The sequence below is a fragment of the Diadema setosum genome, chromosome 10, assembly GCF_964275005.1.
Source record: "Diadema setosum chromosome 10, eeDiaSeto1, whole genome shotgun sequence".
NCBI lineage: Eukaryota > Metazoa > Echinodermata > Echinoidea > Diadematoida > Diadematidae > Diadema > Diadema setosum.
Window position 1 is genome coordinate 38,943,424 of NC_092694.1, and position 13,361 is coordinate 38,956,784.

Below are 13,361 nucleotides of genomic sequence, written 5' to 3' on the forward strand. Positions count from 1 at the left end.
CATGTCGTGATAAGGACTTTCAGACAATTAGCATCGTCATTATAAAACGAATTCCCCTTTTACAAGACACGTTTTAGATTTTAGATAGAAATATGGATTCGTTTGAATGCATACAAACAGCTTCTTAAATCCTCTTACATTTTGTTTTTAAGATAATGGTGTATACTTTAGAAGTGTAAGAAGCATGCTCTTGTTTTAGAGGCTTTGAGTACTGGTAAGAAGCATAATATGTTATTCTTATAGATTATGTGAATAAGTACGCATTCAAACGTTTTGAATAAAACGTATCCAGACAACTGCATATCATATTTTCACCTCTTCCGTCATGCAGATGTATACTCTTGCCGAGAAGGTTAACTGTTTGATAGATATAGTGCTCACCTTTTTTTAATATTGAAAAGGTAATTGGGTAAATTTTTGGTTTCAGTATATTATTCAAACACAACTAAGATAACTTTTACATTAACATTTTCACAACTCACAAATTCCACACGCACACACATTTCATGATTCACAAGATCCAAGTTACACTAATCCTATTTACTTTGCGGAGTGCAACAACATAAGTTATATTCTGAGCAAATAGGCTTACATCAGTTCGCACTATTCAAGGTTTAGAGTAGTTATGGAACTAAATCGTACCCGATTATGTGATGCTAAGTTGCACCTTGAGATGATGGGCAATATTGCCCCTATAAAGGAGCAGGCGGTGACACTGACTTGCTCCTTTAAAGGAGCAATTTTGCAGCAGTCATGGAGCAAATAAGCACCACATATAGGTGCAACATCATACCAATAAGGCACAAGATTGCACCCTCAAGAGAGGGTACATTCTTGCATCCTTCGGGCATAAAGTTGCACCTAAAGGAAAGAGGTTGCGCCTTTTTCAAGGGGGCAAAGTTGCTCCCGAGGGTGTAACTTTCACCCTTTCTTGAGGGTACAAAGTAGCACGCAAAGTTCCAAGATTGCACCCTCAAAACAAGGCACAATCTTGGAACTTTGGGTGTTTCTTTGCACCCTCACGAAAGGATGTAAAGTTGCACCAAGATGTAAAGGCTACACGGGGTGCAAAGGTGCGCCGAAAGGTAAAGGGTGCAAGATCGCACCCTCAAGAAAGGTGCAACTTAGCACCCCTTAGTGTGGGTGGAAAGATGCACCCTCAAGAAGAGGTGCAACCTAGCACCACTTAGTGTGGGTGGAAAGATGTATCCAAGGGAACATTTTCGCACCCTCAATAAAGGGTTCAACTTTGCACCCTCTCTGCAGTATTATTTTATACACACGTGAATTCCTTGTTCCTGTGAACTACGTTTAATATGAGCGTGACCCAGTATTAGACACGTGTCAAGCCTTTGCAGACACAGAATTTTTTTCTTCATATTGTTTAAAGGTCATTTAAAACAAATTTAAATATATATTTATTTCTTTTAAGTTAAGAGGAGCAAAAATGTGGAGATCATGACCTGTGATACATGTTACGGAAAGTCTATATTTTCATGTGTACTCGGGTTTTTTTTTTTCAACTACAAGGAATTACCTATGGGCTAATTGGATAAAGAAGCTAAGCATTACTTTTTTTCATCAGTTAATGTCAGTGCTGGTGTATTATTCTTGAAAAGTTGGCATCTAAATGTCCTCCAAACCAAGTATTTTTTACACTGTATAAAATTATATTCCTGTGAGTTACGTTTCTTATGAGCATGACAGATCTGTAGACACGTGTCATAGTGGTTACAAACACTAAGTTTCCTTTGCTTCCATTGTTATCAAGAAGCGATTTTGAACAATTTCAGATGTTCTGGTTTTTTTCTATTTCGTTACGAGAAGGCAATAATGATTTCATGTAAAACATGTTAAGGAAAGTTGATAGTTTGGTTATTTTATCATTACTCATCTTCGTCTTCTCAACAAGAAGATGATACACATGAGCTCATTTGCTAAAGAAGTTGAAGGATGTTTAATTGCTGGTAGCCACGTAGGGGCTTTTGTCATAACATTTTGCATCTAAATCCCTCGAAACTAAGTACATGCAGTATTAGTTTATAGATAACATAGTATTTTTGTTGTTGCTGTGAGCTTATTCATATGAATTTTAGACATGTTTCTCATATGTTTCTGTCATATGCTTTACTGAAGAACAGCAAATGTTGAGTTTATTGCCAAGAGAGGTTGATCATTACTTTACAGTTAAGTTCATTGAAGGGCCGGAGCATAAACTTGTCTTGAAATATTAGCATCCTAAACCCTCCAAACCAAAATACGTGCAATACTAGACACGACAGGAATTCCTTGTTGTTGTGAGTTATGTTTCTTAAAAACACTGATTTTTTTCTGCTTTTGCAATGTACTATGTTCAAAAACACTCTTGAACAATTTTCAGATTTCATTTCTTTCTTAAGAGAAAACGGTGAGGTCATGTGAAGCATGTTCCTATAAGTTTTATTTCGTTAATAATTTTTCTTACCCATCTCCGTTAATGATTTTTCTTTACCCATCTCCTCAACCGTAAGGTGATACGGTACCTAAAAAAGTCATAGGCCAAAGGTGTTGAGCTTTAATTCCCCTTTTAAAAGTAAATTTAAGAGCTGGGGCATTATTTTTAAAAAGTTGGCATTTTAAGCGATGTACACCGAGGACGAGTCTTACTGAATGGATTTCTTGTTGCAGTAGAATTGTATTTTTTATGAGCTTAATGGAGTATTAGACAATTGTATAAAGTGTTTGCAAAAACTGTTAATGTATTCCCTTTTGCTAATGTCCAAAGAGTTCATTTGCCAAGTTTTGATTGTCGTTTGTTTTAATCATCAGGGGTTTGTTTTATCATGGTCATAGAGGAAAGAAACTTAATTATAAAAAAAAGCCTTCATGATATAAGAAGAGATACTGTAGGAGACAATTTCATCAAAAGTTGTGATTTCCAACATTTCCAAAATGCAATTGATGAATATTTCTCCCCAGGGCACAGAAAGAAAGTAGTTCTTGGTCTTGTTTTTTTTTTTTTTTTTTTTTTCACGTCAGTATGTTATAATACCCGCGGGTTTACGCCCATCCCACCAATTTCCATCCGGATACTGTATCCGGCCCTGCTTTTTTGTTTTTGTTTTTTTTTTTGTTTTACACTGCAAAGAAAATGAGAACACCGATGTTTGAGAAAAATCCCGACATGTTTGATTGGGCAATTCTTTTTTGATGTCTATCATTCTTTCCAAATAAGTATTTTGGTTATCACTGAGGACAAATACAGATACCCTATTTCTTCTACCAAAACCACAGCACTGTATATTCTCATATTTCTACAGTATTTCGTCTCAACACTTGCCCTATTGATATTTCAAAGCATGTTTCCCTGTGCGCTCAAGAAACTCCCCCATTAAAGGAGATCTCCGGGTGATTCTCAGATTTTTACATTTGTACAACTACGAATTAGTTATACTGAGGACAGAGTTTCAGAATTTGTGATAATTGGGATGAAGAATAAGAATATTTTCAAAAAATAGAACAAACTGCAATGAACAAGGATGATGACATGGGAGAGTCACCATAAGAATGCATGAGTTGGGGCTCAAGGAAGCAGAACAAAACAATAAGGTATGCATAGACAGGTGAACTCGCAAGCAAGCGGTATAGTTATGGAATTACACTGCTATTATTTCTGAAATATGTGAACCTTATAGCTGGTAAAATTGGGTCTTTGAGAGCGTCTGACAACGGTCATACATTTATTCTGTAAGTGTAAGAACAAGTTCCAGTGGGTTTCATGGGGTTACTTTCCTAATTTTCAGCTAGGCTAGCCTAGCTGGTAAGAGTTTGGTCTTTGGGGCGTCTGGCGGCTATTGTCTGGCAACAATCATTCAATTATCCTTTGAGTGTATCACAAGAACAAGTTCCAGTGGGTTTCAGGAGGTTATTTTTCCAGCTATATATAGGTTTGTCTAGCTGGTAAAATTGGGTCTTTGAGGGCGTCTGGCGGCTAGCCCCCCCCCCCCCACCCCCCCCCCCCACCCCCCCCCCCCCCACCACCACCATTTAAAACGTCTGGCAACGGTCATGCATATATCCTGTAAGTGTAAAGAACAAGTTCCAGTGGGTTTCACAAGGTTACTTGTTCAGCTAGGCAAGCCTAGCTGGAAAAAGTTGGGTCTTTAAGGGCGTCTGGCGGCTACCCCCCACCACTTAAAACGTATGGCAATGGGCCCGTTTCACGGTTAGGCGCCACTTTTCATTTTTTTCAGTTTTCAGTCTACTACACAGAATAAGAGTAGATTCATGAAATGTTTTGCTATGCATGTGTTAGACCCCCATGGGGTCTACCTCCCATAGCATAACGAAAATGCAACTCCAAAGCATTTGCTCACAGTGAGGCAAGATGTGCCCAAATCGGACCCACTGTGTGTCAACCTGGCAAACATCCCTTTTTTGCAAACTTTGCCATTCTGTATCATATCTAGCTATGAGTTAAGTGAACATATCTATGTTAAGTGTATGAGTAGCCATAATGAATCATATCAGAGTTTAAAAGTTTGAACTCCTTTTTGTTACATTTTTTCCACCCCAAAATTCTCTTGGTGGATGTGACATTGTCCGTTCACATTTAATCATCTGCTTATATGGGTTGTGTAAGTAAGAAAACAAAGGCAAGTCTCAGGAAAATAACGTAAAAGTAAAGTATAGCTTTGTATGAGTAACTGTAGAAAGTTTGTTTGTGCTTCAGTTCCATCTGATGAAATGACAGTAATTTGAAAACAAAATCTAAATGTCCGTTCACATTTTTGTCACATCCACCAAGATTTTATAAATCTATAACTTTTTAATGGTTTAGATTATTTCTAAAATTTTTGCATAAATCAATGATACACAGTTGGGTGGCTATCCCTCTGAAACAATTTAGGATTTGAAATTCAAATGCTTTTTTTATTTCACAAAACATGGTGTCCGTTCACACATGTCACATCCACCAGCCTTTCTTGTCAGAAACACATTTTGGTGTGCATCTCAGTAAATACTGGTCCAATTAACTTTAAATCCCAACATATTTTAGATTCTTTAGTAACCTTATAAATGCCACTGATTTTGAGATTACTATGAAACTAAAAATTTGAAAAACTTAAAAAATATGTGAAATGCCCTGGTGGATGTGACATTTTAAGATGTGAACGGACATTTCCGTGAATATCAAGTAAAATCTAGGGACAACTTATTTTTTGGGGGACAAAATATGTTTAGATTAAAAAAACATGTCTTTCCCAAGATATCTAGATATCAGACACCCACTTTTATACCACATTCACTATAATTTTACATTAGAATACTTGTTCACAGTGAGGATGTAGTATGATTTTGTCACTGTGACTGTGAAAACTGATGTTCTACATATTCTAATCAATTTTCCAGATAATTAATCTCAAAAAGGCAAAAGAATATAAATGTTATTTAATTACATTGAATAGACCTCTCCTGTATACTGTATTTAATAAGTTTAAAAATGATTGAATATGTGGTGGATGTGACATTTTGGGGTGTGAACGGACACACAGTATATCTCCCCAACGCACAGCATTTTTCAGCATTAGTTCCCAATGCTTCACGCAGCATCAAGACTTGAACACAGTGTGAGATGATCCACAACCATTGGAATGGTTAACTTAGATTGAGGGGTGAAAAAAAAAGTTAAATTGATTTATATATCACTTTACTGCAACTGATTGAAAATTGCCCTTCAACATAGAGGTAAGCACCGGTTATGCAGTGTTCTAGTAGTAGCCATGACAAAAAATAATGGGCATTCAACTTGGGTCAGATTTAAACCAGCTATCTCCTGATGCGTAGTTTCCAGTGAAGGTACAGTGAAGGTGATTCACAGAGATAATGATATGGGTCCATCTCACTGAAGGGGTCCGTTTAACCCCACTTTCCAATGCATTTTTAGAAAGAAAGGAATTCTTGCATCAGCGTAGTTACTCAGTGTTTTAGGAGTATAACCAAATGTGTGATGAAAAAATCATGGCCATATGATACTCAAGCTGGATTTAAATCGACCATCTCCTGATTACCAGACTGGCGTCATATCCACTAGACTAGCAAGCTTCCGCTACAGAGCCCGTGCTAGTTCTACAATGTACATGTATGTGATCCTGTGCAGTAGATACTGTGTATTTACCTGGTATTCAAATAAATGCATGAATCTTACATCAAGTTGTTTTTAAGTGGAGCTGATTGACAAATTGCCCCTTGTCGATGTACAATAAGCACCAATTATTCAGTGTTTATAGTTGTAGTCCTAATAAAAAATCATGGGCATACAACTCTGGAACCAACAAGCTCCTGATTATTAGGCAGGCACTGTAATTCATATCCACTAAACTGCCTCAACCCCAACAGCCAACCAGTGCTCCTTCCAATTCTTTTTTAGCAGAGGGTAAGTCATTATTTATGCAAATAAATAAACCCTTGTATCAAGTTGTTTTTATTGCAACTGACTGACAAATTGCCCGTTGTTGACAAAAATTAGCATTATTCAGTATTTGCCATGATTAAAAAAAAAATACCCTTGCTGTATGTGCTTCACAAGATTACATGTTATAGCCAGCTATCAAAAGCTCATTAGGGTTGTTCATTATTCCCAATGTTTGTTATTCTGAAACACACAAATTCCCTTAACTTACAGGTTCGTTCAGCGAAAAAATGAGAGAGGGTTTATTTTTCTGAGGCTTTGTAAATCCAAGAATTAGATAAAGGTCATTATTCCAAAGGTTCATAAATCCTAATATGAAATAAGGCATGTTATTCTGAAGGTTTGTTCATCTGAAGGTGTAACAAGTTTTGTTAACCCTAAATTATTATTTTTTAATCTGAATACATAGTGATACTCATAAAGCAAAAAGGGGAATAAAGTTTGTTATTTCCACACACACACACACACAAAAATGAATGGTCTTCAATTGACAAAGAATGGCTTATCCTGGTGATGATGTAGGAGAGGTGGAAGGGTGGTATATAGATGAGGAGGAGAAAATGCTTCTTTTTACAGAACACAAACTATACAAATAAAGATTTCATTTTGTCAATATGTAGGGCCTATGTATACCCTGTGCATTAACATACTAACAGCGGTGCTTCAATATCAACAAACTATGGCAAATTAGAAATGTGACTTTTAACTGACATGATAAAGTTTATGGGTGGAATCCTGGTAGGTGACATATGCGAGAGTTATTGTAGCTTTTGCCTGTGCTGTAGATTTACAATGATTAATGCACACAGGGTCATGACCACATAATCTGCATTTTTTGTTATCATTATTGAGGATTGGTCTTTATACCAGGTTTTCACTTTTAAAGTTTGTCATAGGCAGAAACTATAGGTAGGACGAAAGGGAAGATTAAGACTCATATTACTTGTACCTTTTCTTTTCGATACCCTGGGAAAACACTTAACTGCACATTGGGGATTTTGATCACAATAAAAACGTCACATTCACCATGTTGGATATCATTTACTGTGAGAAAAATTGAGTGCATTTGCTCTATCAGAAACATTATGTATGACTTCATTGGTTAAAGAGTAAGGATGTCATTACTATGTTGATGAATTTATTGTTTTATTAATATGCAGTTCACATAAATTGAAGGTAAAAAAATGTCTGTTCACATTTGATTTTGTCACATCTGCACCAAGGAGTTTCAGGCATTCATACATTGAAACTTGAGAATACAACTATATGTGGACCCTTGTGAGCAGTGATTTGCATTCTAAAATGTGGTTTTTCTATGTGGTTCTTCCAAGTAGGATTACTGTTACCAGTTTATGATAGAGAAAGATTAAAATTCGGAATTCTGTTCACAATTTTGGCATCACATCCCCTGTGTTGAATCCAATTTACTCTATGAGAATTAAGTGAACTGTACAATTAACAGTGTACATGTATGTCTGCAAAAAGACCTACAAAATACTTTGGTCATTCAGTGCATGTGAGCCAATAGAAATGTTCGTAATGATTTCAACTATTACTATGAAGTATAAATTGAAGAAGAGCAAAAATGTCTGTTCATATCTCCAATCCGTCACATCCACCACTTATAAGGAATTTCAGGCATTCATAACTTTTACATGACATGGAACCTTGTCAGCAGTGACTTGTACTTTGAATACAGCATTGTTGATGGTACTGCATGCATTATAATCATTGGTTGCAATGCAAGGTGTGCAGGAAAACAAAATAAGGAAATTGGTGTTCCGTTCACATGTCACATCCACCGTGTTGGATATTACTGATATTATTTATGCTGACAAAAAAAAAAAAAAAAAAGCTTTCTTGTGAAACATAATTTGTTTCTTACTGTAAACTGACTTGTGCTGACTGTTCATTGGGTAATCACTTGGCTTATTTCTTTTGTTTATTGCTCAAGGTGTAAAATGTCCGTTCACATCTGTTTTTGTCACATCCACCACATCCTCCAGCTGAAATTTTAAATGTAAAAGTTGGACACTCACAATGTTAATATTAGGTGTGTGTATGTCCCCCAACATAAGCATTATCTCCATGAAATATTACACATCCTGAATGAGGAAGTGTAAAACAAGAGAAACTTTTTGAAGTCATTTACTCTATTTCACACCATAGTTTTCCTTCAAAGCGGTACAATTTTCCAATAAATCCAAATAAGAACACAAAATCTGGCACGAAGCTTGCTTAAATATCACTTAATCATGTTACAGTATCAAATTACCTGTTGGACACATAGTGTGTCAGCTCTGTCCATGGTATCATAGTGTTATCTTTCAGCAAAATTACCTTCATCTCCTATAGAACCATACATAATATCAGATATTGTAATAATAATTAAGCTCTGGCATTACATTTTCCATTAAATTCACATTCTTGGGAATAAAAAATCAAGACATTCCATCTCTTAAAGAGAACTTGAAATTTTGACCCCTAGGTTGACAAAAAGTGGCGCCTAACCATGAAACGGGCCAATGGTCATTCATTTATCCTGTAAGTGTAACGAACAAGTTCCAGTGGGTTTCACAAGGTTACTTTTTCAGCTAGGCTAGCCTAGCTGGAAAAATTTGGGTCTTTAAGGGCGTCTGGCGGCTACCCCCACCACTTAAAACGTATGGCAATGGTCATTCATTTATCCTGTAAGTGTAACGAACAAGTTCCAGTGGGTTACATTAGGTTACTTTTTCAGCTAGGCTAGCCTAGCTGGAAAAATTGGGTCTTTAAGGGCGTCTGGCGGCTACCCCCCACCACTTAAAACGTCTGGCAATGGTCATTCATTTATCCTGTAAGTGTAACGAACAAGTTCCAGTGGGTTTCATGAGGTTACTTTTTCAGCTAGGCTAGCCTAGCTGGAAAAATTTGGGTCTTTAAGGGCGTCTGGCGGCTACCCCCCACCACTTAAAACGTCTGGCAATGGTCATTCATTTATCCTGTAAGTGTAACGAACAAGTTCCAGTGGGTTTCATGAGGTTACTTTTTCAGCTAGGCTAGCCTAGCTGGAAAAATTTGAGTCTTTAAGGGCGTCTGGCGGCTACCCCCCACCACTTAAAACGTCTGGCAATGGTCATTCATTTATCCTGTAAGTGTAACGAACAAGTTCCAGTGGTTTTCATGAGGTTACTTTTCCAGCTAGGCTAGCCTAGCTGGAGTTGGGCCTTTAAGAGCGTCTGGCGGCTACCCCCCACCACTTAAAACGTCTGGCAATGGTCATTCATTTATCCTGTAAGTGTAATGAACAAGTTCCAGTTGTTTTCATGGGGTTACTTTTCCAGCTAGGCTAGCCTAATTTTGGGGGGTCCTTTTTGTGGCCCTCCTGGCCACACCCACCACCTATGACCAGCCAGACGTGCATTTCCATACTCAGGGGCATATGTACTAAATTGCTATACACATAAAAATTGGTAACCTTTTCAGCTAGGCTGACCCCCGCTGGCTCCCGGACTATTGCTACCAAGTGCACTAAATCTTGACGAAAAAGCCACATCCGGGTACTTTTTACGTCATTGGCGATAGCGAGAATTACTGGTAAGCTCTAACAGTTACAATAATGATATGGGGTTCATACATGATAAATTCTCAACAAATACAGCCTGAATAAATGTATGGCTTTACCCAATGATACTGAGGTAATCTACATGTATGTATGTTACCTGTCATGTTGCAAGTTCGTTGGTTGCTGTCAAAGTGGTGTTGTCTGCGAGCCATGGCCAAACACTCTGACTCCTCAATCTCCCTCCATTCCTTCAACTTCCACTCAGCATACTTGTAGAGCAGTACGCAACCTAGCCAGGAAGGGGGGGGGGATACTTGTGAGATGTTTAGCAATAGGCCACTTGTTTTATGAGCAGCTAGCATGCTACATCTTAGAATGTGAGACAAATTTTTGCAACTAGCTCCCCAAAGTCACTTTTTTGCACGTCAGAGTTATCACTAGGGAGCAGGCAGATCAATATTTCATGAAGTAATCATGGTCAAATGCGATTCCTATCAGTGACAGAAAAGCATACATTGTATAATCAAACAGACAGTGATAGTCTATCATTGTCTGTTTAATTATACAATGTATGCTTTACTGTAGCTATCCATTTGCTGATGAAAAATAGGCATGGTGAGGCTATCTCGTACAACCTCAGTGATGTAGTTTGAAGTATCATGAAGACTACAAAACAGCTTCTACTTGAAATTAATGATGGTATACATGATGTACCATACCACATCTGACAACATATGACGCAAAAAGAAATGAACTGAAAAGAAACAGTACCAATGAATCTGTCATCTTTTCCTTAAAGGACAAGTTCACCTTCATAAACATAAGGATTGAGAGAATGCAACAATATTAGTAGAACACATCAGTGAAAGTTTGAGGAAAATTGGACAATCGATGCAAAAGTTATGAATTTTTTTAATTTTTGTGTTGGAACCGCTGGATGAGGAGACTACTACAGCTTGTGAGTCATATGCGTACAACAGTATAAAGAAAATGTAAAGAAAATTCAACATATTTTCACTTTTTTTCGCATAATAAAAGAGCACTTGACTTGCCTCTTTCTAACGGCAGGGGGAATAATATTACCCATAACATTTGTCGGTAACGAGTCGGGGAAACGTGTACTTTTTTCAAAAGATGAAATTTTGTGAAATTCTCTTTATATTTTCCTTATATTGTTGTACGCATGTGACATCTAAGTTATTCACACACTGCAGTAGTCTTCTCATCCAGCGGTTACTGCACAAAAACTTCAAAAATTCATAACTTTTGAATGGAATGTCCGATTTTCCTCAAACTTTCACTGATGTGTTCTACTAATATTGCTACATTCTCTCAATCCTTATGTTTATGAAGGTGAACTTGTCCTTTATTCTATCGAGGACGGCTGATTCTGCTCCACCATGCATTTCCCATAGACACCTACCCGAGTACACCTGTATATTCGGGACTCGTCCTCAAGGGGTTGATGGTGGATAGATTCTAACTGTTCAACACTGTGATGGAGGAGCACGAATCCCACATAATGTGTAAATTTATGTGTGTGTGGACAGGTTCATTCTTCAATTCTGCCTTGAACCTTGAAACCTTGATGAGATAATCCCTGAAGCAGCTCTTTCCGAACTAAACTGGGATGGGATGTGCTGTGACAGTGGGTGATGGTGCAGTCGTAGTATATTTACAATAAAAATAGTGATGTGCACACTAAAAATTCTGTAAGATTTTTTACAGCAACAAGGAACCCACAGGAGGTTTTAGCCCTCTGATGGCAGGAAGGGCAGCCTCCTGGAAGGCAGCTACTGTTGGGGCAGTAACTGCCATGGTTGGTAACTGGTTCCAGATGCAAGTGGTTCGGGGATAAAATGAGAATTTATATGTCATATGAATCAATTGATGCTACGGGGACAGTGAGCTTGAGCACATGATCTCTTCTGCTGACATATGGAGCTTGCTTGGGTTATGAAGTGAGGAAGATGGATGTTGACTAGCTGGTGATGTATTCTATAGCCTAAATTCAAACAAGCCTTCATACTGGAATCACACTCACACAAGTCACAGAAAACTAACAGTTAGACGTCTAACATGTTGTTAGAGAGTATACACTACAGTCGTAATGCCAGTCATGGACCCCTAAATCAGTGGGCCAGCGCCATTAAATGCCATGCCTGGTCTGTGAAGTGTAAAATTTCTATTTCTAACACTGAGAGTAAATGGTAGAGCATTTTCTATGCAGATAGGGAGTGATTATTATCTGTGCCATAGTGAGAATTTTGACAAAATCATGGACAGCACAGCTATAGACACTAACTTCAAAAGTGGAAACACTTGTCTTGATGAACAAATTACATTGATAATGACAGTCACACAATTATGCACGTATGGGACTAGGTACCAGGGACAACACCTCCCCCCAATAACAAACCCGCCAAACAATGATGAGACTGAGAGATAGCATCAGATGCGGCCAAAAGATCTACATTGTGAAGATGGGGAATTCATACCTCCAGTGACAGCGCCGACGACGAAAAACTTTCGCCTATGACGCTTGATGAAATTCCAGATACTCCCAAGCATTGTGTAGTCGATACGTACAAGAACACGATGCACCTAGGCCTAGGCCAGCAGCATTATTGTCAGTGTTTACGATCAAATAACGAGCGACCATCGCATCGGCCATCCACACATATAACATCATCAACGATTCTATACGACGCATTTCTTTTGTTGGTATGGTTGAGGGGTCTAGATATCGCGCACGAAAATTTGAAATGCTCTTATAATAGAAGTTATTCCTTAATCGTACCTGAATTTCTCAATGAATATCACGAAAATGCAGAAAAATCACCTCCCAGAATCTCCTGATGATACGATGACGGAGTAGTGCGCTGTCGCCGTTTGTATGTCGGACTTTTTTTTATGCGTTCACCTTCTCGGGGTATGTAAAGATCGCGCAGCTGCCCTATGTAGTTTCATGCGTGAAAGTGTCTGCCCCTCTCTGCGGCTGTAGCGTGCTTCGGCTTTCGTAGAATATTATCAACGATCGATCGAACAAATTACGAATTCTATCGGCTACGATCATACGAACGAGACAAGCGAGACGACACGTCTAGGCTACAACATCCTTAAAAAAAGATTTTAAGCTAAGGTAGGTAAATTATAGTGTAAAAAATTGGAAATTTAGTGAAAAATTTGTTCCAAAAAATTGGAAATTTGGTGCAAAATTTGTTTGAAATCAAAATTTCTTACAGGTACCTGATTTCTTCTCATGTTTAGCGGTTGTCAGGTATTTTTATTCCATGGGCGTATCGGCAAATTTTGCGCTTAGTCCTACGCGTAATATTGCTTGCTATACGCAGTTACGCTATGCGC

The 13,361-nt window shown here is 38.0% G+C and overlaps 1 protein-coding gene across 1 annotated transcript in view; it reads right to left on the minus strand.

Annotated features, from left to right (window-relative positions):
• The window catches only part of LOC140234118 (peroxisomal biogenesis factor 3-like), a 30,879-nt gene extending 18,295 nt beyond the window's left edge, over positions 1-12,584 (minus strand). The window contains exons 1-2 of the mRNA XM_072314192.1: positions 12,494-12,584; positions 10,153-10,284 (exon numbers count right to left, since the gene is read on the minus strand). Coding sequence (XP_072170293.1) covers positions 10,153-10,284; positions 12,494-12,566 — 205 coding nt within the window. The 5' untranslated portion in view covers positions 12,567-12,584. The remainder of the gene's footprint in view (positions 1-10,152; positions 10,285-12,493) is intronic.
• Between the last annotated feature and the right edge of the window lie 777 nt (positions 12,585-13,361).